Source organism: Saccoglossus kowalevskii, chromosome 2 (assembly GCF_978046115.1).
Source record: "Saccoglossus kowalevskii chromosome 2, keSacKowa6.1, whole genome shotgun sequence".
Taxonomy (NCBI): domain Eukaryota; kingdom Metazoa; phylum Hemichordata; class Enteropneusta; family Harrimaniidae; genus Saccoglossus; species Saccoglossus kowalevskii.
The window spans coordinates 25550492-25577895 of record NC_140642.1 but is presented as its reverse complement, the minus strand read 5'-3'; the positions used below and the strand labels follow the sequence as shown (position 1 = coordinate 25577895).

The window sequence follows — 27404 nt, the reverse complement described above, 5'->3', positions numbered from 1 at the left end:
TATAGTACATGATCATTTGTCTTTTGATAAAAACATCTATTGGAAATTGAGCCAATTCTCCATATATTCCCATTATGAGAGTGTATTTCTTCACAACTAGGATGAATCGTATTAAGTGTAGTTTGACATCTTTTATATCAGATTTGTAAAAACTTTCTTCTCCCCGAATATCACTACCATATACTTGTACAATATTGGTCTGTTTGATTTTTCAAAGAGGGGCAACGGTGTTTTTAAATGTACATAACATTTTCGCCCACTTTTTCTTTTAATGAAAATATAGCTATTTGTTCTTTCCTTGTTTCATCGCGTCCTTGAATTTGCCATTTATTCCCGAATAATTACCTGACTATATTTCTTTCTTTACCCTTAGTGAAATTATGTTGTCACTTAATAGTCAATTAGTTTTGTTAATTTCTATCTGTTACGCGATAGCCTCCATCTCTTTGACCCCCTTATTTGATCGAAATGCGTGTGTATACCGTCATTGACCTTCCTCTTACATTTTACTTTATTGTACATACTTTTTATTATATTAAACACTTTTTTTTTTTTACTTTTGTGGTTATACTATACTCGCCTGTACGGGTTTACTGACAAGTCAAACTTTACATGTAATACTAGTATTAAACGCGTGGGTAAAATGAAATAGGGTTAAATGTCTCGAAATATGAAACTACTGCCGTCACTGCGTCGAAGAAAACAACTGGTGCTTTACTTGTGTGGAATGTTCGAATGGGATCGCTTTCAAGTTGCTTGGCAACGAGTCTTCCGAACAAAGTGACCATGCAAATGAGCGCGCTTTTGTTGTTCACAAGAATGAGTGAATGAAGTTGCAGGCGCGTTGACAGCGGTATTCCCCGAGTATCGTTTGGATTCAGTAAGCGAACTAAGACGGAACCCCTGTACAAAAATTGAGTTCAACTTGTGCCGGACAACCGTCAAATTGACGACATGGCGTCAACCACAAATCACGAAGATGAGATAGCAAAGATGGCAATTCGTGAAGACAGTGGACATTTATCGACTAACAGCATTGAAAAGGTGAGATATCAGCGAATCAAAATAGTTAGCGATCGATCTTAACCAGTTTAAAATATGATGTATGCGTTGTTTCGTTTATGTTTGTATTTAATATTTTACTCGTTTTTTTTTTGTCGCCAAGTTAATTGTATCCGATACCCATTCCGTGCGTTTGGTTAAAATCACACGATCATCCAGGTTACACGCAGCTTTAGTCGGGTTTCGTTTTGAGTACCTGTCCCACGCATTCACTGTTAACCGTTAAAACTACCTGTTCCCAAACGGAGGACAAACAAGTAATACGACACTGTTCGATCGTCGAACGTAAACACTGATGTATAAACAGTTAGACCAAAATACTAGTAGTTTACTTCGCCGTGTGTATGGTGTTATTTTCATAGCTGGACCAAAACCGTTCGGTTGACATGTTGCCTCATCAAATAGCTCAATGGAACAAAATTCAACTGCTGGACAATTCACGCAAGCCACCCTGGTATTGAAGCATACTATACTCTCGGAAACATTCACAGTCACGCTCTGAGTGTTTCGTATCCTTGGAAGCACTTTTAAAATAAGTTCATGCCAATTTAACGAATTTGGCTATTGTACACTTTAGACTTTTTCGAATTGGCTACTTCTTTATTCACCAAAATAACCTTTCAAACAGACAAAACCTGTTGTAAGATAACTTTCAAATTCTTGTAGACCCATGTAACTAAATGCCTTTTATTGCTTGTTTTTTTCCCCCAAAAAAACAAGATCGTTTACATTTTGTAAAAGTAATTGACAAACCGTTGCGTTATATTGTTGTTGGCTCAATGTCTCTAATTGTTGCGTAATAGCAAGACGTTATATCACCCAGAATAGAGACACTCGGAATAAAGACGTACATTTATTGTCCTCGCATCGTTAACCTCTGATTCACACACACACACAAAAACAATACGCATTTGAAGAAAACACAACAGTTCCATGCATGACCTTTATGTCGTAAACACCTGTTGAGGTTCTGTACGCCAATTTATTATTTTATTTTATTTACAGAATGACTAGGAATGGCTAATAGGTGTCTTTATTTGTTTATATTTTCACCAGGGCTACTGTTCATATAAACGTTCCCTACTTGTAGCTTTGCAATAGTTTACTATTACCGGTGACGTCAAACAACAAGTGGTGTTCGTACTCCATCGCCCATTGAACATCTTAACAAAATGTTATACCTTTATTCAATACAACAATGACTGTTATCTTTCTTTGAACAATGAAACTAAGTTGTAGTTGGCATTTAGAAGACTTCCGTCTACACTAACGACTTACCGGCCTTTCTTTCAGTCCTTTAATAAAGAGAACATTCAGTTTTTCAACTGAGTCACCGTGACGTCCGTTCTCATCGCTGGACCAAAATAACTAAAAACTATATATAAAAATAAACACAAAACAATTACAATATTTTTAAAGAAACAAAATAAATTAGAAAATTGTAAGGTAGAGATGCAGGTTCGTGGGCACTTGGGAGTGATTTTTTTTTTTTTTTTTGCTTTTTATTATCCAAACAGTCTTGGCTATAGACTGTTAACATTTTGTACAATTGTAAATAGTGGAACATACTCAAAAGACGATTTTAAAATATACATAACAGGTGCAAACATTCTCTCTTTTGAATGCTTAGCAAGATTTAGCAAGGCTGTACATAAATAATAAAAAAGAAACATAGTGAAAAAAAGAAATGACGGGATCTCCATATTATGCACTATATTTAATTTTTTACAAAACGATAATACATTTAAATTTGGAACTGTTACAGCCATTTTAATTATGAGCATTAGCAAACTTCTTACTGGGTGAATTGTTATGCAAATTAGGAATTATCTCAGCTTCTTTTTAGTGCACATCCCAGAACTTTAAAAAAAATAGCTCCTAGACGCTTTGACCTTTTGTTTTGAAATTTTCACAAATGATTGACAATATGTTTATCTTCAAAACGCCGTCGGGGCATTGTCTTTGGTTGAACAGTGTTACAACAATCGTACAGACAACTAGCCTGGGTGTTAATTTATGCATAAACTTGAAGTAGTAAAATTTGAGCTGCTGCCCTGCCAAATTGAGAACTGGTAGACAGTTTTCAAGACGGCACTTTCTTCATAGTGAACAGATGTACCCGTAAACCAATTTTGACAGGAAACAGAAGCATGGTTTAGAAGCTATTTTTTTTAAATCACTTTTGACCAAAAAAGCACATTTTTGTGCATATTTCAAACTACAGTGTCCATAAATAAAACATACTAACAAAATTTTAAAATTCGTACAATGAGCTTTCCGAAAATATATAGTTTTGTGGACAAAAGAGGTCATCTTGGTTTCCTAATTAACTAATTAAAATACTAGTCAGGTAAACTGCATCTCTACCGTAAGCACTTACTTGGTCTTTAAAAATACTTATAAACTGAAACGAGAGGTTTCTATTGGCCGATTGAATAACATTGGAACGTTTTCAAATGACATCGCTACGTACTGTGCTCGTTGATTGGCTGGTTAGATTCAACTGCCATCGGAATTTCCAAATATTTATAAAGATAAAGAGAATGTATTTGTTGCAGTGAGAGTAAACAAAAGACGTTTAAAATTATCGGTAAACCTATAATATAATAATATTATATGAACAAATAAGTAGGGTATGATTAAACAAAAATTCTTTAAAAGTATTCGTAGTACTACGTGAACGAAGTCTGAAAATTGTAAATGACCGTGAACAATCGCATTAAAAAGATCATCGCAGATATTACACGCACACTAAATGTAAAACATACATGTCAAAGTAACTACGACGACGATATAATGTACCACAATTCAAAACACGAGAAATTCATATTTAAGGATGAACCCACGTTCGTGGCATATTTTTGGACATTTTTTGCATATTTTCAAACGTTGCAAGATAGTTTTCACACTAGTGTCATTCCATTCATAGCAGAAATATTGTTTTTAAATTTACGTTGAATACGCTCTGGTGATTCACTACCTTCTGCGCACTAGGATTTCACTTATACTTATAACGCGCTTAAAACCCCGATATCCGAAAAGAAATGTGATCTGAGAAACTTGAATTGTAACTTATATAACTCCTATAGGTCTTTTACTTTAAGACATTCTGGTAAGTAATTGGCCCAGAATTGGTGTGCGATACAATAACCTCTTGTTGGCGTTATTAGCTGTATAACTCGCCAACACGACCCTTCTCGATTCCAGTGGCGAAGTATTATTTGTAGTATTCGTTACACACGCACCAGTACTCTAGACCAATCATGACGGTCCTTTGTACGAACATGGTTACAAGCATGGTTCTTGTATTATGCCTATGTTGATTGTTTAAATTCCAAAATTAACAATATCTACGGGACGATGCTTTACTAGACTATACTTAATGGTTGCGAGTTTCACGATGCTGTTTTATCATTCATTTAAAACGACCAATGTTGGCTCATACACTGACACGTCGCATACTCAAAGCGACATCAATAACGGTATCACAAGCATAGTGTAAATTTGTCGCCTGCACCCACTAGAGATAAAGATATCTATGCGTTTGTTCTTATTTTGAAAAAAAAAAGTTTTTATTATTTTTGTAGGAAAACTAGTTTTACATGCAGTCTTTTGTTGTTGTTTATTTGGTAAAATAAAATATCATGGGGGTGTCTTAATGGCGACAGCCGGGTTCTCGCTAAATATTTTTTACACCAATAGCAGACAAAATATTGTGTGCAAGTCTATAGACTTGATACATATATTCTGGCGTGTGGCAGAAGTTATTCCAGTTAGTCCAGTGTTACTTTGGTAAAGGTATTGAAGTAGTAAACATCTGACGAAAATGATGAACGGTTTCTCAGTTGGAAAAACATTTTTTTTTGTACTCCTCCTAATTATAAATGAATATACAATTCAACAAATTGAATAAAGTGATAAATGATATCAGTGAATAAATATATGTATATCTATCACGGTTTTATAGTAAGTCATAAACACGGTTTGGTAAACAGTGCCGAAATAGCCACTCATCATCGTCAGTATACAGATCAGCACAGCCCTAGAGCACAGATGCCGAATATTATTTATAAAATAACCGATGACATCTAATCAAAACCTGTCACGTGGCGTAACAGTAATTTGACACGTGGAGAGTACATGAGCAAGTCCACCAGCGGAATTTCGTACAATGGTTTTCAAATCAATGAGATAACGATAGCTGCAGTGTTTTTGTAGTGCTATAAAGGGTACCTGCGTGTAAATATGTACAGACTACTTGGTTCTAAATTAACACAGGTGTGTTTTACAATACAATGTCTTAAAGAGCACTCAATTGCTGCTTCTAATTGATTTTGTGATAGCTGCTGATTTAGATGGAAACTGTTAAAATGCAGTAGTCAGCAAGATAGTGATGTTAATCATATTTTCTTTTAACTATATCTGGAACAAAATCGCACAATGAATTAGAGCAGTGTAGCTTGAACTTGAATAACTTACAAATTGAATGTCAATATGACCAATATATGGAATCCTGAACCCAAGAGCGACAAGGATGTGGGTTCTCGTGGATAGAGCCTTTCGCATACCGTTGAACTTTAAGGTCTGATCTTCGGTAGTAATTTAATTGAACCAAATTTCACAACCATGCAGAAACGTAGGCATACAAAAACAGTTCCATAATTTGGTGCACACACTTGGGCCAATTGGATTTAGTTGCGCTGGGCAAAAGCCAAATTTAGTATGGATGGTCTACTTCCTCTTAAAGTACGTTGTTCACGCGTCGTCCCCTCAAAAAAACATAATTTTGTTTTGCTTTTTGGAAGAGATATCTTCATTCTCTATATGGCACAGACTTCCTCGACAAAACCGACTTTAAAGCGGCGGAGTCGTCACCTACGCATGCGGCAGGTGGCCATAGCGTGTCATTGTTTACAAACAAGCGTCTACCCATAAGCCTTTGCGTTCTTAGCGTGTGTTGTTATCGTCGCTTGGGACTCAATTTCCGCGCGTGCGCAGGTGATGACCCTCCCGATTTAACAGCTGCACGCGTTCTACGCTGTAATATGATGGCAGCTTCTTGTCCTGAATATGTACTAGTATATATATCTCCCAATGAGAGGTTTACAACAATTAAAAATTGTGTAGATCATTGTAATGTTTGGCATATGATGACGTCATACATCAGGTGAATACAAATCAAATCTTCAGTATTCATTGCCGCTTTGGTGTGAAGGCACTGAAATGATGATAAAGTTACAAACTATGACTTTATATAGGCAATGCTGATGTTTAGTGTGTGTATGTTGAAAAAAAGTGATGTTTCAACGAAAATTCGTTTCCAATTATGGTAAATATACCCTATGTGACATGTATGTTACCCTCACTCATTGGTACTAGGTCTTTTGAAAACAGTTGACAAAAACGCCACTCAATCCTCTTTTATTCATAACGGTTCGTGGTAACTGTAAGCTTATAAATAAATACATAATTGTTCATGAAATCTCAATATATTTTATCAACTTAACGGAAACATCGTTTACATATCAATGAAACTATATTCGATGAATAACATTATCCAACACGAATCTAACAATGTATTTAAGGAAATTAAACTTTTTTTTAAAGCGGGGGAGTCGTCGCCTGCGCATGCGTTAGATGGCCATAGCGTGTTATTGTTTACAAATAAGCGTCTACCCATGAGCCTTTGCGTTTTAGCGTGTGTTGTTATCGTCGCTTGGGACTCAATTCTCGCGCGTGCGCAGGTGACGACCCTCCCGCTTTAAATAATCACTACAATTATTAACTTGTCAATACTTACGATGTAAATATATAGTAATTCTGTAATGTTGTTATGTGACAGTATTGAGGGTATGTCTGTGTAACGCACGGATATGCAATATTAATTTTTACTTTATTGATGATTTGTGTCGGTTTCAGCTATTCCATTTATTACATCCTGGAACTGCGCATAACTTACGTTTCAACCATCCCGCTGTTGTATTTCACTGTGTCACATCACTTTATCGATTCGCTATCACCCCTGTAGATCGACAACATCAATAATAATGTGCCGGACTATTTACCACATCCATCCTCGGCGTCGAAAGAGCAAGAGAGAAGTCCAACTGCCCTCAGCTTAGCACTTAGTAAGTCCCATTATAGTCGCTCGCCGACGAGGGATTTTGAAGACAACCATAATTTAGAAATGCCATACAGTAAAGTGGAAGATACAAATAAATCAAACACAGACAGCGACAGTGGATGGGACACGGATTTAGAAATTGAAGGTAAGTTTTCACAATGCATGAACGATACAATGATACAATATTTTGGATTGGAACATTGGCGTAGGAGCATGCAGCTCAAGGCTATTTGGATCGAAAAAGTTAATGTTTCGAGTGTAGCATCCTTATATATGAAGTACTATCATGGCGTATTTCCGTCTGATTCACAGTGTGCAGGAATTGAAAGTATGTGGCATGTAGACAAACATCAAACCTCATCCACTCACTTAATTCAAAACTATTTACTCCCTGACGTCTCATTAAAATCGATTTCCATATTTAAATAATTATGTTAAACTTATTATGACAGTCACGAGCTGTGCGAAGTTGAATAGAATGCAAAATAGCTCTTAAAATTTTAAAACTAAAATTATAAATCACATAAATAATAAATTGCACTGCTCTTCGGAAAGCGGAAGTGTTATTGCTAGTGGTTTGTCGATATACATATTAATATGTCCTTTTTTATGGATATACTGCCACACACACTCAGGTAGTTCAGTAAACAGGGTCGCACAAAGTTCAAATAGTTTCAAATTTGGCCGTTATTTGAAGGCACAAACATATCTTTTACCGGTGGGGTTTTGCTGGATGTAAACATTTGAATTAGGGACAATATACGGACAACGAGGAAATTCTCAGATGCCCAGTGAAATTAATCACCCAAAGCATATGTTATCCATCTTGCGTAAACAATCGAATAAACATAGCGTAGAGGGTTATATCATCAGTGTGCGATATGGAGGTCGTAGAGGGTTATATCATATCATCAAGGTACGATATGAATGATGTAGAGGGTTATATAATCAAGATGCAATATGAATGACGTGGTAGGTTTTATCACCAAGATGCGTTAAAATGGCGTAGAATGTTTTAAAGGTGTGTGCAGAAAATAATATTCGTAAACTATTCCCTGTTAAAGAACACGCAGCAATTATATTTTATTTTATTTAAATTATAGGTTCCGACGCCTGAAAACATATTTTCAGTCCCCGCCCGGACATCTGTGGGTGCGTCCGTTCGTTCGTCCGCGCTTGTATCTCGGACATGCCCGGACATCTGTGGGTGCGTCCGTTCGTTTGTCCGCGCTTGTATCTCGGACATGCCTGGACATCTGTGGGTGCGTCCGTTCGTTCGTCCGCGCTTGTATCTCGGGCATGCCCGGACATCTGTGGGTGCGTCCGTTCGTTCGTCTGCGCTTGTATCTCGGACATGCCCGGACATCTGTGGGTGCGTCCGTTCGTTCGTCCGCGCTTGTATCTCGGACATGCCTGGACATCTGTGGGTGCGTCGGGTGCGTCCGTCCGTTCGTTCGTCCGCGCTTGTATCTCGGACATGCCTGGACATCTGTGGGTGCGTCCGTTCGTTCGTCTGCGCTTGTATCTCTGACATGCCCGGACATCTGTGGGTGCGTCCGTTCGTTCGTCCGCGCTTGTATCTCGGACACGCCTGGACATCTGTGGGTGCGTCCGTTCGTTCGTCTGCGCTTGTATCTCGGACATGCCCGGACCGCAGCTGGATCAATCACAAACTTTACACATAAGTCATACTTTTTGGGTAGATATGTACATGCGCTAGTTCGTGACCAAATTCAAGATGGTCGAATGGCGGCCATTTTAGTGCTAACAATTACAGATCAAATTCAGCGTTTCTGTCATCCCGGAACCGGATCTCGGTAGTTTTTTTTTTTTTTTTTTTTGTACATATTTTGTTCAAACTTGGTACATCTATAATGCACATCATTTTGTTTTCCAGATCGCATTCAATTTAGTTTTAACGAATGCTGTTCCAGAGCCATATCTATGATCTTTTGATCATGTTCAAACTTCACAAATACGTCCTACATTATGCTACATGTATCATGCATGCATTTGTTACGCGATCCAGTTCAAGATGGCTGAATTGCGTCCAATTTAAACTTTAAACAAAAATCAAAATCAGTCATTCTGGAACCGAGTCAAATCAAACTTTACACATACGTTATACATCATATGAAGTTGTACTTCAAAATGGCCGACTGATTTTAACTTTGTTTACTATTGCTCGATGGGGACTTTGCCAAGGCAATGATGACCAGTTATCGTATGAACAAGAACATTTCTATAACCATGGAGCTAGAAAGTTGCATGCTACATGAGATTGAATCAGCTTCACTTTAGGACTTAAAGCGCGGTGGTCGTCGCGCAGCGCGTGTTCGAATTTCAAGTAAATAAACAATGTATTTTACACGCGTTGTATACGTCGCTATGAGTCCCATATCAAACAAGACGCGGCGCGACGACTGCCATTCTTGTGATGATGCTGTTTACTGACTGATTTTAGAAACTAGACACACCACTTTTGTAATTTGTCTAAAATGGTGGATACATTAAAATTGTGGCTGCATTTTAAGTTAGAAAGGTAAATGTCTTAACACACCTACTGTAAATACTTCATCTTAGCTGGAAATAATTTTTGCTGAAAAGACATTTTGACGTTTCGTATGAAGTTTATTTTCACTGATTTTTAATTAGTTGAAATACAAAATGTAATAAAAATCATTGTGTGTGCTAAATATTGTAAGTATGTTCTTATCTAGACGAATGCAAAGACGAATTTGACAGCACTGGAAGGAAAACGTATATGGAAACTTGTCAACATTTGGGAGTAGTTCCAGTATCTTATTTCTTGAGACATATCCAAGATGCCAAAATAAGGATGAGGCATCATGGTTTAGGACCCAAAGGCGCTAATGCAATTGCCGTTCCACTTGTGGTAAGTCATTTTAACGTCGGACCAATGGTTTGATTTTGAGCGTCATCTGAACATTCAACCTGATGCATCTGTTTCTAACATGATAACTTTGTTTCTATCCTTCTATCCCTACAGCTACATAATTTGTTCGAACTTTGTGCACCAGTTTCTAGCACGATTACTTTGTTTCTATCCTTCTATCCCTACAGCTACATAATTTGTTCGAACTTTGTGCACCAGTTTCTAGCATGATTACTTTGTTTCTATCCTTCTATCCCTACAGCTACATAATTTGTTCGAACTTTGTGCACCAGTTTCTAGCATGATTACTTTGTTTCTATCCTTCTATCCCTACAGCTACATAATTTGTTCGAACTTTGTGCACCAGTTTCTAACATGATAACTTTGTTTCTATCCTTCTATCCCTACAGCTACATAATTTGTTCGAACTTTGTGCACCAGTTTCTAACATGATAACTTTGTTTCTATCCTTCTATCCCTACAGCTACATAATTTGTTCGAACTTTGTGCACCAGTTTCTAGCATGATTACTTTGTTTCTATCCTTCTATCCCTACAGCTACATAATTTGTTCGAACTTTGTGCACCAGTTTCTAGCATGATTACTTTGTTTCTATCCTTCTATCCCTACAGCTACATAATTTGTTCGAACTTTGTGCACCAGTTTCTAACATGATAACTTTGTTTCTATCCTTCTATCCCTACAGCTACATAATTTGTTCGAACTTTGTGCACCAGTTTCTAACATGATAACTTTGTTTCTATCCTTCTATCCCTACAGCTACATAATTTGTTCGAACTTTGTGCACCAGTTTCTAGCATGATTACTTTGTTTCTATCCTTCTATCCCTACAGCTACATAATTTGTTCGAACTTTGTGCACCAGTTTCTAACATGATTACTTTGTTTCTATCCTTCTGTGATAGGTATTTTTGATGGTTAAAAACCTTTCACTTAGGTAACCGGGGTTCGGTCGTTTCCACGCTAGGCTAACAAAAGACACACACAAGCTTCGTTCATGTTCCCAAAACGATTCTCTGCCAAGTCCCTGGTTTTCACCCGAGACAGCATTAAATCCATCTTTATTTCTTGTCACCCCTTAACCAATTACAATCAGTATAAGAGACTCCAAGGCCTTTCCTTCAAACAAACAACCAATCACATGAAAGTTTTACACATCATAATCAATTAATTACTCGTCAAGCTATCTAGAGAAAACATTTCTATACATTGTCAACGCTAACTAATATTGATGGGGTAATAATCTCGCACTAACATTCCACAAAGATACTACCTTAGTTAAACTCGCAAACAACATTGGTTTAGAATTACAGCTACTGTCTTGTATCTTAAAAACTGCAGAGTCATAAGATGTTTTTGGTTGATTTCGACCAGTTCGCCATCTGGTCTTGTCATTAACCTTTATCAGTATATGTCATGACAACCACTGTCAAACTGACTGAAATATAAATCATGATACTTCTATCCCTACAGCTACATAATTTGTTCGAACTTTGTGCACCAGTTTCTAACATGATAACTTTGTTTCTATCACTAAAGTGATAAAATTTGTTCGAACATTTAATTTTGTGCATTAGTTCCCAGCATGATTACTTTCTATCACTAAAGTGGTGTAACTTATTCTGGAATTTTGTGATTGGTAATAATAATTTCCACGAGCCCACCATGCATGTTCCCCCTACATGCATGTAGAGCTAGTACGAGCTATAGGACATTGTGTACGTGTTTCTAATCGCATCTTCAGAACATCTGTAAATGACTGTATACCTTCGACATCGTACATTGTATAACGAAAGAGATGTATATCCCAGCACAAGTTGCTGACGGAAGAACTCCTATAAACTTGGATTCAACTGTCATTGGAGTTTATAAATTTATTAAGATGAAGGGGGAATGTTTGTTGTGTCGAAATTATATGCATACATGTATATCCTTATTTTTTCGTTTTGTATATTAGTCAAATACTGTGGTGATATCGTTAGACCTGACTGGCAATCACGTAGAGGGCGCTGGTGGAAAATGCATTGCGGCCATGCTGAAAGAAAATTGTTATATAAGTGAACTGGTAAGTAAAATAATGAATGAATAAATAAAAGACGATCGTTTGTCAATATAAATTTGGCGTGATGATTTACAGTGACATCCACGTCAAATACTGGAAATGAAGGCACGGGAATTCAGAGATACTAAAATTCTGAACATTATATCTCATTATCTAATTACAATCTGACTTAAATAAAGTTCGATTCCTATGATCAGACCTCCAATATTACAGGTACATTTGAACGGGATATACTCATGATAGAATACACACTCATTTAAACGCTTGACTTACATCTCCAGGGTTCAGGTATGGAAACTGCGATGTCGTTAATTTGGAATAACTACACCTGCCCGGTGAATGTACCGCTTTTTCTAAAACCCCAAACATTTAATCGACCACCAACATGATTTGCAATCATCATACTAACGGAGAATGTTGCGCGACGTCATCGGTAGTATGAATGTATTCTATATTGATTTATTCAACGTTATGAGCACACGGTTCTGTTCATACTGTACGCTAAAATCAATACCATGTATTTCAAATTCAACGTCAACATTTCTCAATGTTTCTGTATTTGAACATTGTTCGGTTTTTGCAATCAATGATTATAAGTATTTTAATCGAGGGGGTTACTCTCCCATATGGCAACCACTTGTTACCGCTGGATTATACAAATATAGGAAGAACCTTTTAGCGTGCCTGCTTTCGTTATTTGTTTGTTTCGCCTTTCTTGTGCCAAAAAATGTAAATATATATGATGTCTGGATGTTTTAACACAGTCAGACCAATCAGAGAGCGGCTTGCTTGTTACCGGTTTTTCCCTTCGACGTATCAAAATGTGTTTTATATATATGCTACGATTTAACAGTGAATTCCAACACGGGTTAAACAATCCAATGGCCATTGTATGTCATTGGTGCTATATTGGTTCTTTGATTCGTGTGTAGCAGATAACATTAATGATATCCATTTATTAAATCATATATTGGCTATCAAAGTGAAATGCTTTTCGTTTTACCTTGGCTACAACTATCCTGAGATTGTCAGTTCTCCAATATTGATTTAAAGTATAATAGAAATAGTGTGTGGTCACAAAACCCACAATCAATAACATATTTTTCAAATCGGTTCCGACTCCACACTTGTATACCTCTATCACTTAGCAACCCCATTCGATTGATAGAAAAGCGGGAATGCATTATGTACAATATGGGCGAGGAATAAGTTCGTCTCCCGTACGTGCCAAGCACTCGTGAACAGGGCAATCGTGTGATATTACTATTTAGTGTGAGTTATCGCTGGCGGACCTAATGCCACACTTTGGTTAGAGTCTGTATATCGCACGATCGCGAATAGCTGAGGAGGAACTCCGTGACCTCGTCAATTCCAGACATTACACCTTGACTAAAGCTACATTGTTCTGGCAAATTAAGATGCAATGTCTGATTTAAAATAGCTGTTTACAAAATATGTTACAATCATGTAGCCAACTCACCTGACGAGATCGCGTGGGTTGCGCCCTCCGCGGTGCTCCAAACCCAAGACAGTGAGGTCTGATGCCTTTCGGTGTACTCACACTTACATGTCAGACTAGTAGCCAGCATAAAGCCAGTTATGTACAGTTATCTGTGGCAATTACACTTAGCATAACAATGCAATAATTACTGTAGAAATTACATTTTGCATACAAATGTGTTAAAATCTGCATAAGAACATGGTATAATTTATAATAAATAGACCTTTTTTTTACAAGTATCTCAACGAGAATTCGTCATAAACAGCTTGTTATTATCATCATCACACATTTTGAGTTACAGCATTATTATTTTTCCAGAATCTTTCGTCGAATAAGCTTGGTTCTCAAGGAGCACGTGCAGTTGGTGATATGTTGGAACACAACACAACTTTACAGAGAATCAACTTATCAGGTACTTCTGAAATTCTGTGATTTACACCGTTTAAGTTGATTGTTCAAGAGTGCAAGAACTGTTATTTTATTATCCATTTACTCAAAAGTTGTGATTTTTTTTTACCGAATATAATTGTAAAGAGCAGCAGTTTATGTTAGGGAACGGCATGCGAATTGTACCCCGTGTTACCCCAGTTCAAGGGCCAAGTTAACATATTCGCATTTGGGTCGCTCTGATCATAGTGAGTAAGAGAACCGAACTCGAAGTTGACTTGTTTTCTGTCATTAATTTCTTTTCAATAGCAAACGAATTCAAAGACAAGGACGCAGAACCATTTACACAAGCCCTTAAAGTAGGTATAACTACAATACACAACTCACTATATGCCAGTTTTCAGACGGTCACATTTCTCTGACACACCCCTGCATTTTACCAACATTTGAAAATGCCAAATCAATCAATCAACAAAATTATAGACTGGATAACCATACTTAGCTGATTTAAAGCAAGTTTCTACTAGTAAGTGTTCATGTGATTCGCACATGATGGCACTCTTCACTGGAGTCTACATTTGTCGTTCACGTCATTCAAAAATAACAACTTCAACATTCGTTCAATCATCCATATTTTACGATAATAACTTTCATATTGGTCGATTTTTTAAAAACCTACGAAGGTGGTAATATATTCGTTCAGTTCAGCACTTGATCAAAACTCTCATCCACAACTTTTTAAAAATAAATAAAGAATATAACCTGGTTATTCAACGGTTAATTTTATGTGAATGCCGCAATTAATAAGGACAATTAAAGCGCGGTGGTCGTCGCGCAGCGCGTGTTGGAAATTCGTGTAAATAAACAATGTATTTTACACGCGTTGTATACGTCGCATGAGTTCCATATCGAACAGGACGCAGCACGACGACTGCCAAACCTGTAAAGTTTCATATTTTTTTATTTGAGGAAAAAATTGTGTTATAAATAAGTGTCTGAAAACTGATATGGCAAGTGCATGATCAGATTTGAACTTTTGAAACATCAATGTTTTCGTCGGTCCATCGAACTTTAAAACTCAACAATGTTTTCGGTGGTCCATCACGGTATTTCTAGAAAACAGCTAATTTACATATCTTTACAGAGCAATTACAGACTGAAAGAGCTCATACTTAACAACAACGATTTTTCTGAAATCGGTGGTGAATTTTTAGGAGAAGCAATCGGCAAGTATAATTTTAGGATTTATGTTACAATCGCGACCACAAACTCATTCTTTTGAATTGTTTTTTAAGTCGAGTTGATTATTACAATGTAATGTCGTCTGAGCGAATAGAAAATGCTGTAACAAATATTGTCGTAAATAATAAAGAATCGTGTGTTTAATGTAATACTGTTGTCAGAATAACTGTTCATTTATACTTACCGTGCAGACTTTCTAAGTAAACCATCTCGCATTTTGTACTGCGACTGCATCGTTGCAGACGACTACCTATTTTGGCTGTGTGCCAAGATCCCGTCCTATTCCTATTACTTTGCTGTATACGTCTGTACTAATTCACGTAACATTATATATTTCGTCTGCTACAAGGCTCGGTTGTACATCTGACAACCTTAAATACTAAAAATAAATTGAGCAAGTATATAAATAACCGTAAACGTTTTCAATATGTTTGTCAACAGCTTCAAATGACACATTGGACATTTTAGATCTTAGTTGGAATCATTTGAGAAATAGAGGAGCAATAGCGATCAGTAAAGCTATGGCGGTAAGTCAAATGGCGGGTAATAGAAACACCGTTGACTGTCGAGGTGTAGTAGTAAATCAATTTCTCGTAGCTTGCAGCTTTCCTATTTCCCCCGAGCTCATGTTCCTCTATGTTCCAGGAATTGTATTTGTTTCGCTAATGAAATTGTTAAATAACCAGTTTATCTTACGTTACAACTGAACCAAGATGTCAAATGAAGAAGTAAAGCTCCATTGACAGTTAGAATTGTGAAAGAGTTAGTGATATCATGAACTCTGATTAATTTATTTCCAGGAAAATAATTCAATCAGGATCTTGGATTTATCGTGGAATGGTTTTGCCAATGAGGGCGCTCTAGCAATGGGACAAGCATTGAAAGTTAACAAACAATTAATAGACCTGGATCTGACGAATAACAGAATAACAAATGATGGTGCGCTGGCTATCGCAAAGGGGCTTGAATCTAACGATACTCTCAAAGTTCTCAAGGTAAGTATTTTGAGTGCACATAAGGGCCCCCGTTATTCAACAATACCGAAAAATAAATTGAATAAAAATTGCAGGTGTATGGCTTCCAACATGGAGGTAGAAAAGAGACTACCTCCATGCTTCCAAGTAGAAATGTTCTTTGTTTTTTTGAATGATTAAACCCAGAAATAAAAAAAATACCTGATTTATGCTTGTTTTTTAATTTAATTTCAGAATTGTGCTTTATTTTTACTTTTCAAGAACATTAGATTTTTCATTTTTTTTTTTTTTTATTTCCCTTTTTTTTCAACAAAAATCTTCAAAAATGCTGGGATGTACATATTTCTAACTGATGCGTGTAATGAACAGAAAATATAATTTGCAATGGTTCTCATTGAAGATCATCTGTGATATGTTATTGTACCTTGTCTCATGGTGCATTTATCTTATTATATTACATGCCTTACACTCTCCATGGATAACTGATACATGAAATCATAATGTATTTCTACAGATTGGTAAGAATCCTATCTCTGCTGCTGGCGCCATGGCTATCTTAATGGCTATTTCAAAGAATCCACAAAGTGCATTGACTGATATCAGGCTGACAGTAAGTAACCATGGTGATAACTCAACATCCGTTTGAATGCCTAATTGCCTGATATATATCCTTCAATGAATGCTGTGAAACCATGACAACTTTCTTCTTAGTATCCACTATGTTGCATACACCATTATCATGTTCATGATCATATAATAGTTAAAAATGGTTAAAAAATTAAATCCTAAAAACTATGCACAAAATATAATAAATGCAAACTTGGTATACTTGTGCACACATTTGAAATCAACATTGAATAACAGTCTCGAATATTTTGTAATTTACCCCAAATACATGAATTCAATAATCAGTGAATCTTTCATTTCAGAGCCAGGTGAGCCCCAATATAGATGAATAATTCTGTTCGAATGAATATATTTTTTTCTCTATTGATTAAATTGTTGTAATTTAATAATTTGAGGCCATTCAGAAAAAACACATTTTCCAGAGGTAATTGTGAATCCCTCGCACCCAGTGAAAGTCATTGTGATCATAAGGAGTCATTGTGACTCCCTATAACCCCATTAAAAGTCATTCTGACTCCCCAGGGAAAGTCATTACGACTTCCTAGGATACCATGGAAATCACTATGACTCTCAAGCGAACACCATTGAGACTCCCTATAACCCCATTGAAAGTAACTGTGACTCCCCAGGGAAAGTCATTATGATTGCCTAGAATCCCATGGAAAATCACTATGACTCCCAAGCAAAAGTCATTGAGGCTCCCTATAACCCCGATGAAAGTCACTGTGACTCCCCAGGGAAAGTCATTATGATTTCCTAGGATCCCATGAAATCACTATGACTCCCAAGTGAACGTCATTGAGACTCCCTATAACCCTAGTGAAACCCACTGTGACTCTACACGACCCCAGTGGAAGTTACTGACTCCCTAGCACCCCAGTAAAAGCTACTATCACTCCCTGGGACCCAGTAAAAGCCACTTTGACTTTCTGATACCCCTGTGAAAGACACTCTGTCTCACTAGTAAACATATACAAAAAGGAAATGTTCACTGCTAAAAAATTTGAGATATTTATTTATTTTTATTTATAGGTACATTCCCTAGTCTTTCCATTGTTTTTGGAGGTAATATTTGATAAACTCAAACCATGTGATTTTTTGTGAATTCAGGATATCATCATCACAGAGGAATTTGAAGAAATGTTGAAGGCAATCCAGAAAACCCGATCTGATTTGAGGATAGAACATGGTGGTACTGCACGGCATCATGGCACCAATGGAGCAGAAATAGAAAAAAAATCTGATCCTTTACAAAAACTACTGGATTATGTTCAAAAAAATAATTTACGATTATTAGATTTATTTCAAAGGTTTGATAAAGATAAAAGCATGAGTGTGTCAAGAGAAGAATTCACTAAAGGAATACAGGTGAGGCTTGGATGTCCTGATACAAGAACAAATGAAAAAAACAAAAAAAGATGAATTTGCCATAAATTAGGTTCTATTTTCACTAATTACCGATTTGATGTCATGTTCGTATTTTCGTATAGCACAGAGGTTACACCAGTCATCAAGTAATCTGGTATTTAACACCCAATAGGCCTTAGTTTGACCTATGGTCTTATCAAAAGTGTATTATAAATATAAAAAAATATTTAGCTCAATCATTTTTAACTGTGCTCTGCACAAACTTGTGTACTATATGCAAGGTAGCAACTGAGATAAAACAAACAACGGATTGTTGGTAGCATGTCTGTAGTTATTTTGTTATAGTTAGAGGCAGATAATAGAAAACCTGAAACAAGATCCTCCAGCATATATGAACATCCGGTGTAATTCATACACTGAGAATATTAAAAACAATTTCAATAGTCAAAAAAGCACACTAGTGAAATTTGCTGGTTAGGCAATCTCTTACACAAATATTGATAGAGCATATGCACTACAGTATTCACCTATATCTATTTTTATTTCTATTTTCAGAGCTCCAATATTCCTTTGAAAGATTCCGAAATTAACGCAATCATAACAATGCTGGATGAGGATGGGGATGGGGAAGTGGATTATGGGTAAGTTGTTGTGGGAGTTTTCCTGTCACATGACATGGTTGACTTTTGACCCTGTAGCATTGTCAGTTAATGACCAATCAATTTCTGACTGACTTTGCATCAAATATCAGTAATTAAATTATTAAATAGAATTTCTTTTATTAAAGGACAGAAAGCACAAAATTTAGGCCAATAATTACCCGAGTAGTTAGATTATTCTAGAATTAAAAAAATAAATACTCTATATCTAAATGATATTCAATCTACTTGTTCTTCAAATCTGAATCCTTGTATCCTTTCCTGACTGAATATTGTAATTGAAAGATGAGGGTGCAAAGTTATCAACAACTTTCAGTTCCCTCACCTCCTGCTCTGAACTTTTTATGTCAATATACATTTCATTTCTTTTCCTTTTTTTTTTCCTTTTAGCAAACTGATTAAAGAACTAGAGAGCAGGGTATGAATTTGATTGGAATGCTAGGTAGCCATAGATACCAACAAGCTAGTCATCACTAATTCATAACAATACTAATGAGTAACATGAATAGTATAATAATGCTGCAACGTTTTCACATGCCAAGATTTTCTATTTTCTGCAATAAAAACATACTAATGCTACTTTTTTCTCCATTGTGTTTTGTATCACGTTTTGCTTGTTCAATCACTTTTTCTGGACATAAGTGAACTTGTGAAGGGAAACAAAGAAATTCTCCGAAAGGCCAGGGAAAGAAGGAATGCCAAGAAGAAAAAAGAGGAGTTTGAGGAACGGCGTGTAGTCGAAATATTGGCATCAGGAGTTACAGAAGAAGAGAGAGTTAAACAAGTTGATGCAGCTTGGGTTGATAAAGAAATCAGAGAAGAAATGGTGGATACAGGGGTAGAAACTATGAGAAAATAAGAACAAAACAATGGCAGGGAAATGAATGGATGCAGTAGTCATGTGATGCCAGTGTACCAATAATATTTTCATACTGTAGTCATGTGATGCAAGTGTACCAATAATATTTGCATACTGTAGTCATGTGATGCCAGTGTACCAATTATGTGTGCATACAGTAGTCATGTGATGCCAGTGTACCAATAATATTTGCATACTGTAGTCATGTGATGCCAGTGTACCAATAATATTTGCATACAGTAGTCATGTGATGCAAGTGTACCAATGTGTACATACAGTAGGCATGTGATGCCAGTGTACCAATAATATTTGCATACTGTAGTCATGTGATGCAAGTGTACCAATAGTATTTGCATACTGTAGTCATGTGATGGAAGTGTACCAATATTTGCATACTGTAGTCATGTGATGCAAGTGTACCAATAATATTTGCATACAGTAGTCATGTGATGCAAGTGTACCAATGTGTACATACAGTAGGCATGTGATACCCTTGAACCAATGAGTTGCATTGGCATAGGTCATATGGCACCCAACAACCAATAGAAAACAAGTATAGTAACACTCAAAACTACCAATAGAATGTAGTCATGTTGCACTAAACAACCAATAATGCATAGAGAAAGTAACATGTAACATTCAACCAATAGAAAGTAGGGACAGTAATCACATAACATTCAACTACCAATAGAAAGTAGATACAGTAACCATGTGACACTCAACAACTAATAGGATTCCATAAATGACAACACAATAAATATCAAATTATGTGCATCTCTGAAAATTTTTTCAAGGCTTGTAAATAGCTAATTGTAGAATCAGAGTTCACAAGTTTGCTGTTAAGTGGTAATGATTATGTTTGTAAGTATATATTACAATTGTCAATATTTATAATTCAAATTTTATAGTGTAATTTTGAATTTGCATATACACATTTAATATATTATTTACATTACTAGTATAATTATGAAAATGTGTCCAAATTATAATTAGAGTAGTACGGTATTACTATTACTCCAAACATAAAGAGAATCCATCTTTAGGAGTTAAAAGAGCATGCCTGTCTTATAGGATTGTTGTTTACGCAGCATAGAGTACAATCACGTTTAAAAGTGCAGGAGGTGCCCCAAACATCACTTCTTTGTAAGTTACAACTCCAGTTCATGAAATTTGACTCCAGATTAACAAATTTATAAAACTTGCCATCTTGTATTCACTGCAACTATCTGCCAAGAAGTTATATTGTGAACATGTGCATAATAATTTTACTACCAACATGTACAAGCATTTATAATAAATGACATATTTATATGATATTTGCATTTTGCATCTCTCAGAATATGCGATGAATGAAACAAGCTGAATAAGTCCAGTCCAGGTTGAACCAAAAATAGATTTTGACCATATTATATATTTGCATATTAAGTTTTTCACCAACAAACTTTCTCACCCAAATTTTCTGAACCCTAATTTTCAGTTTTTACTCAAAATATTTATATCTTCTGAAGAAAAGTGCAGACTACCGATATGAACAGAACTATTTTGTGAATTTGTGATGAAAAAATGGAACTGGTGGTGAAACGATTAAAATTGTAAAATCAAATCTGAAAGTTAGTGTTCACTTATTGTCTTCACTACTGTACAATAAATCCCATCATGCACTGCTGTTCGAAATCTGCTTCAGGTGTGTGATAAACACATCTAAGAAGGTACGTAACTTTCAAGTTTGCTTGGAGGCCGTGGTAACAAGAAGTAAGATAGTCATCTTATGAATTCAAAAGGGAGGAACCTAATTGTGAATATTCCGCTCACTGCGAGATCCCCTGACAACTGTTGTCAGCCACATGACACAGGTCAAGCTTTGGTTCAAAATGACGTCCTAGCATAATGTCTTAATTTCCACACTTGCGATCAGTTTGTTTTATCGTTCTTTTTACGTTGTACAGGGGAAAACTAAAGTCTGGTGTGCATCTTAATCGTAATAGAAAATGCTTCACATTGAATATTGATTTTGGAATATAGTTGGTCCATTTTGGATTGTCAAATCCTACATGCAATTTGGTTAGATGAAAACTAGATCGCAAAACAGAAACTATGGAAATGCCTAGTGATGTTCGGCTATTGGCCAAAAATTCCTGGTGTAGACATCTTGTGAATACTATAACTGTTACATTTATTATATTATGCATATTACTTGACATGTGAATAGCTTCAAACTAAATTTTGTTGACAAATTATGCAATACCCAAAGATGTTAATACATTTATAGTAGCATGGTGAGGAGTACAAGAGCTTCACATAGTTGCTACAAATTGGTGCAGTAGGATTTACGTGAATGCATTTTGCTCGGGTAAATTGTTTAACACCATAGTGTTGTGTTAAAGAAAAAGTTCAACACAAGATTTGGATAAAATGGCTATTCACTCCTATGCCATTGTATGTAATACTAGCCAAACTGCACTTTTAATTCACGGCTTCATACTAAATTCAACAGTTGCAATGCATATAGAAATCATGGTTTATACAAGGATTTTAATGGTACAGGTCTGGGCTATAGTAACAGGTTATTAAAACGATGCTGCAAAGTATGCACTAAAACAGTGTAGTGAATTAGCTGACTTGAATATTATAAAGCTTTCCAATTCAAAACAGAGAAAGATAGTAAACTTTCTCGCTATGAACTTTGATTTTACTGGTGGGGCACATATGCATGAAACTACAGTTTTGCTAGATAGCCACCAAAGCTTGGAAAGAGTGGTCACTGGTAGCATAGTGGTTGTCGCATCAGACTCGTGATCGGTGGACCCAAGTTCAAATCCTATCTTAGGTTGAACATCAAAGGGTCGATCCCTACCCTGGGTGAGTGTGCCACAGACTCAATGGGAAGGCCAATTCCACTGGCCGAGATTCATTCACTAACGAATGCGACTTTGGGGGAACCTTGGTTAAGCTCCGCAGGTGCTTGTGTTTGACCGGGCCTGGTTGACGCCAGGATAGCGCATTAAAAAATGCCATTTGACAGAGAGATGGTCACACAGCCCTGTCATGTAGTCCCAAACATGAATATGACTTCTGTGGCAAATGCACTATGTGTCAGCACTAGCACTTGCAATTTGCATATACAAAAAAAAATGTCAGGAGAGACAACAGTGATACTCAATGTCCAGAACTGTCGCCTAGCACAAAAAATATTTAAAAAAAAAAAGTGGTTTGGGGTGTGTGCGATTGGAACGTATCATTATCTGAGAAGGGAGTGGCGAACACATGTAAACAAACATAATAAATATATATCAGCATTTTTTAAGTAAAGCAGGACCGCTAGAGCAAATTATAAATGATCAAATTTAATATCAATAAACTCATTCGATTTAAACATGCCATTTCTCTTTACTAATATTTACATATGCGGTTACAAACAATATACAATTCATTGTTGCACAGAATGTTATAAATAATAAAATAAACAAAATAAAAATGAACTCTGATTTGTATTTAGTCCTCCACAAGCCATATATTGATAGAAAAGAACCTCTACCGTGTCCCCATCAGAGGCACTGGGCTTGTATAGTACAACAGGAATCAGCAGTCTCACACTGAGATAGTTGGTCTTAAAATGATAATCATACATGGACTGCAGTAAAAGACACAAGACATAGTTTTTGAGCAATGCACAATTCATATAGGTCTGCATACAAAGCTACACAGCAAGAAGCACCATTATACGACAGTACTGCCTTCAGTTCTGCACATCGCCACATACAACCATGGATGTCAGTCTTACAGTCAGTCTAATCCATAGTAAATATTCTTGATGCAATGTCATCTATGATCCAGTCAATTCCTAGTAAGAGATTGTCACCAGTTACAGCACTACAACCACATATCATCCAATGATGTGACTTGATTTCATCCAATTCTAGTGCCTGAAAATAGTATATAAACAGACATGTTAATAATCTGAACAAGCGGTAGCAAGCCATACTGCAAATACCATCAAGAGTAGAAACAAACAATCCTATTATGGCATATAAAAATGTCCTAATAAAAAGTCTTGTTACTAGACTGACTTGATTTGAGGCAAGCATCATGCGACTAAATTCAACGGAACTCTACTAGTACTCCCAGACATTTTCACAGCTACAACATTTTGCAATTTTCCATAATTCGTGAAAAAATAGAATAAAACTGGTTTACAGTAATCGTCTGATCAATATGAACATAGCATTGACTGTAGTGGGCTAAAATAAACAGTTATTGATTTATCAGGATGTGTTTATAGACGGTTGCTAACTGTAGTCAGAATACATCATTTCTACTGTACTTCTCTTGCATGCAGTGTTGCATTATTGAGGAGCAAATAAGAATACGCTGATGAGAAATAGCAGAACAAACACAAACTTACCACAGCAAAAATGTGTCAAGTTAAAATAAAATCACTGTTACCAACCACCCATAGATAAACCTACTATTCCCATATCAATTTTATTTCCACTGTAAGTAATCTAAAAACAAAGGTTTTGTCATATATTGATAGAGGGCGCTATTGCCACTACATCCTTTACCTGTCTTATTTCCTCTGATGGTAAAGATCCAGGTAAATCTTGCTTGTTAGCAAAAACCAATAATGTAGCACCAGCTAATCTCTGAAAAATATAATGATGTGGCAATGTGACAGTTTGTGCCATCGGTGATTTAAATTTGAGCAGCTATCTAGGTTAATACTATACACGTATACGTATGTATGTTTAATAGCAAACATTTAAAAGATAAAGGTATGCAACTTTTATAACCATGTCAAAAAAATTATCTGAGATGAAAACTAACAAGTTTTTTCATAGACTCACTAATTTGCTTAGGATTCTAGAAATGTTGGTTTCTCTTGCAATTTTGGGATCATATTGCAAGTTGCTTGATTTCTTCCATTCTCGTGTGATTATCACAGTGTATCACACCTTTACATACCCTTATAAATTTCCTATGTTACAGCAAGTCTCAGAAGTATTGGGGCAGCCAATTTGCAAATTCGCTAGCGAATTGGCTAACTGCTTTGGTTTTGACTGAACGGTTGGCTTTCGAATCTTCCAATACTTCTGAGACTTGCTGTAATAATCAAAGTAAAAATTCACTATCTATGTGACACAAACTAGTGTAGTGGCACCAAATGCCTCTACAATTATTAATTACTGGTAATATACCCAGTCAAGGTAGTGGTGAAAAGATATATAGTGTGGAAAGATAGGAAATGAAGAAATTCTGTTTTGGTATATTTTAATCTAATACAATGTGATAGATTGACTAAATGACTTTAATATTTCCTACCTCTTCTAATAACAAAGAATGTAACTCTTGTTTACAGTCTTGAAGTCTTCTTTTATCAGCACTATCTACAACCCATATCAAACCATCAGTGCTTTCAAAATAGTTCCTCCAGTATGACCTCAATGACTTCTGACCTCCAACATCCCAAACATTTAATTTAAACCTAAAAGTTTTAAACAATTTTAGAAAGATAGGACACAAGCAAAAATGTCAGCTTTTAATACTTTCAGCTTTTGTTTGAAGAACTGGGCACAACAAAAAATGACTATACTTTATTTCACATTAACATGATGTAAATAAATAAAATAGAAAACCAAAATTTCAGTTATAACCTGGTGAAAAACAAAGCAAATAAGAAACAAGCACATTCAATAGTAAAGTAATAGTAGCTGCTAACACAGAAAGAAAAGCATAATAACTCTGAACTTACAGCAAGGTAAATAATATGCTTGACATATGGCATCAAATTTCATGTGATGTTTTGCTAAGTGATTTGGTGCTGCAAACGAGTGTCTGTTCGAGTCAAGTACATGTTTACTTTGATTTAACATAATATTTACCTCGCAGTATTTTCAGTATTATTTACGATATACCATTGTGACAACTCTTACCCTCTATGTTCAAGAGTTTTTATATTAAAACCAAGAGTTGGTGATATTGTGTCTATGTCTTCACCATTGAATTTCTTCAATATTGTTGTTTTTCCAGCATTATCTAAACCTCTGTAAGATATTACATGTAGGAATTAAGGATTTCAACAGAAATTGATGTAATTCTACTGCCCAATCCAGGTACTGTCTGAACAGCAGTGCACTAAATCTCTATTGTGGTCTATCCATGTTCAGTGACTAGTTCTTCCACACCTATACATTTTTTCATCTCATCTGATTGGGCTATGAATCGGGCTATGGTATACCAATGTGATACTGGGTACCACAGTTTGTATGTTTGATTAGGACTTGATGGTGATCAAGTATTTGATCACACACAATCAAGTGGAGAAAAAACGGTTGAGGCTCATGTAGCATATTCAAAAAATAAATAAAAAGTAGGGCCTTTTCCCTAGGATTTTAGGGGCAATTGGTACGGATTGTACACATAGTATTGTAGTTATAAGCTTTCATTAGCAAGTGCAACAATTGTGCTACTTTCCCAATTTTATTTTAGTTTCAGTTGAGCCGCAATTAAAAAAACAAGAAAAAGAAAACATTATTATACTGTTTTGTATCAAATTTAAACATGTAATGAACCCATGTTTCAAGGAAAACATTCCCTTTCCCCTATTTAGTATTGTGTATTCCATTACCCACCCCGACTCAGTATATTTAGGCAGTTCTGCTGCTGTTTTATGACCAATATTTGATTACTGACATATCTTTACTATGTCCCTAAGGGACGACGTCAAAAGATCGATGTCGGATAAAAAACTTATTTCCTTTAGTTTGGGGGTGGGGGTGGGGGTTTGACCTCAAAAAGTTTCCATCCTACAAAAACGATTTTATTTTTTATTGAAGTCAAAAAAATCTTGGAGTATTTGTAGTTCGTTTTTTTTCTATCCAATCATGGACAGAAATAACCGAAAAGGGAAAAAACAACAGAAAAATGGTTTGGTTCGAGTGTAAATCTGTGCGTCAAATGAGGTGCATTTGTAAAATCTTTTTACACCCACCCGACAACCAACTGCTATGCAATACTACTGTCCGATTATCAATTTGTATTTAATGGTGAATGTAGTCTGACGCCATGACCAATATTCATCAATTAAGTTTCAGTGGGGGGGTAGGGGGGTTTGGAAAAAAACTAAAGTAATTAAGTTTTTTATCCGACATCGATTTTTTGACGTCGTCCCTAACATCATCAATATTTATGGCTCCATGTAATCATACCAGGCTGTGAGAAAAAAATCACCTTAGCATGAAATACAAAATTATTAAAATACATACAAAGTTTGATATATATCGGTAATACAGTTAGACTTAGGGCACTACTTTACAATACATACGCCATCACATTGATCTGTAACTAGTGCTACAGTATCAAAGTAAAAAACTAAGGATACAGCATCAAAAGACGAACTTCTTTCTCTTTCTGCTTCATTTTCTTCAATATTGTTAACAGTCCCATTGTTAAGAGGTATTATACGTCAACAAAATTTGATACATTTGGTGTGGTCGCCGAAACGTGAATTGCCATGTGAAGCAACTATTTTCACTATTACAGAACAGGAATCTCTGACATAGCCGCCAAAGAGTAAGATAATATTAGCGGCAATATCGGTTGCCTCCATAATGCACTAATCTAGAA

At 36.0% G+C, this 27404-nt stretch overlaps 2 protein-coding genes across 3 annotated transcripts; one reads left to right on the top strand and one right to left on the bottom strand.

The window, feature by feature from the left end:
• Positions 1 to 820: 820 nt before the first annotated feature.
• LOC100371280 (uncharacterized) lies at positions 821 to 19803 on the top strand. 2 transcript variants are annotated; one of them, XM_085493549.1, is made up of 13 exons: positions 821 to 1044; positions 7091 to 7331; positions 9907 to 10082; positions 12060 to 12167; positions 13984 to 14077; positions 14362 to 14411; positions 15197 to 15278; positions 15736 to 15821; positions 16095 to 16289; positions 16783 to 16878; positions 18006 to 18263; positions 18819 to 18904; positions 19565 to 19803. In XM_085493549.1, exons 1-13 carry the CDS (start codon positions 955 to 957, stop codon positions 19779 to 19781), a joined length of 1779 nt encoding a protein of 592 aa, XP_085349675.1. In that variant the 5' UTR covers positions 821 to 954; the 3' UTR covers positions 19782 to 19803. The 2 variants fall into 2 exon arrangements, with proteins under 2 accessions (XP_085349675.1, XP_085349683.1); XM_085493557.1 differs by lacking the exon at positions 19565 to 19803 and adding an exon at positions 19313 to 19528.
• Positions 19804 to 23109: 3306 nt separating this feature from the next.
• LOC100370080 (ADP-ribosylation factor-like protein 2) lies at positions 23110 to 27374 on the bottom strand. Its single transcript, XM_002738703.4, has 5 exons — positions 27160 to 27374; positions 25712 to 25822; positions 25101 to 25263; positions 24344 to 24424; positions 23110 to 23704 (listed from the first exon to the last, which is right to left on the bottom strand). The coding sequence occupies exons 1-5, from the start codon at positions 27222 to 27224 to the stop codon at positions 23570 to 23572; spliced, it is 555 nt and encodes a 184-aa protein (XP_002738749.1). The 5' UTR covers positions 27225 to 27374; the 3' UTR covers positions 23110 to 23569.
• Positions 27375 to 27404: the final 30 nt, after the last annotated feature.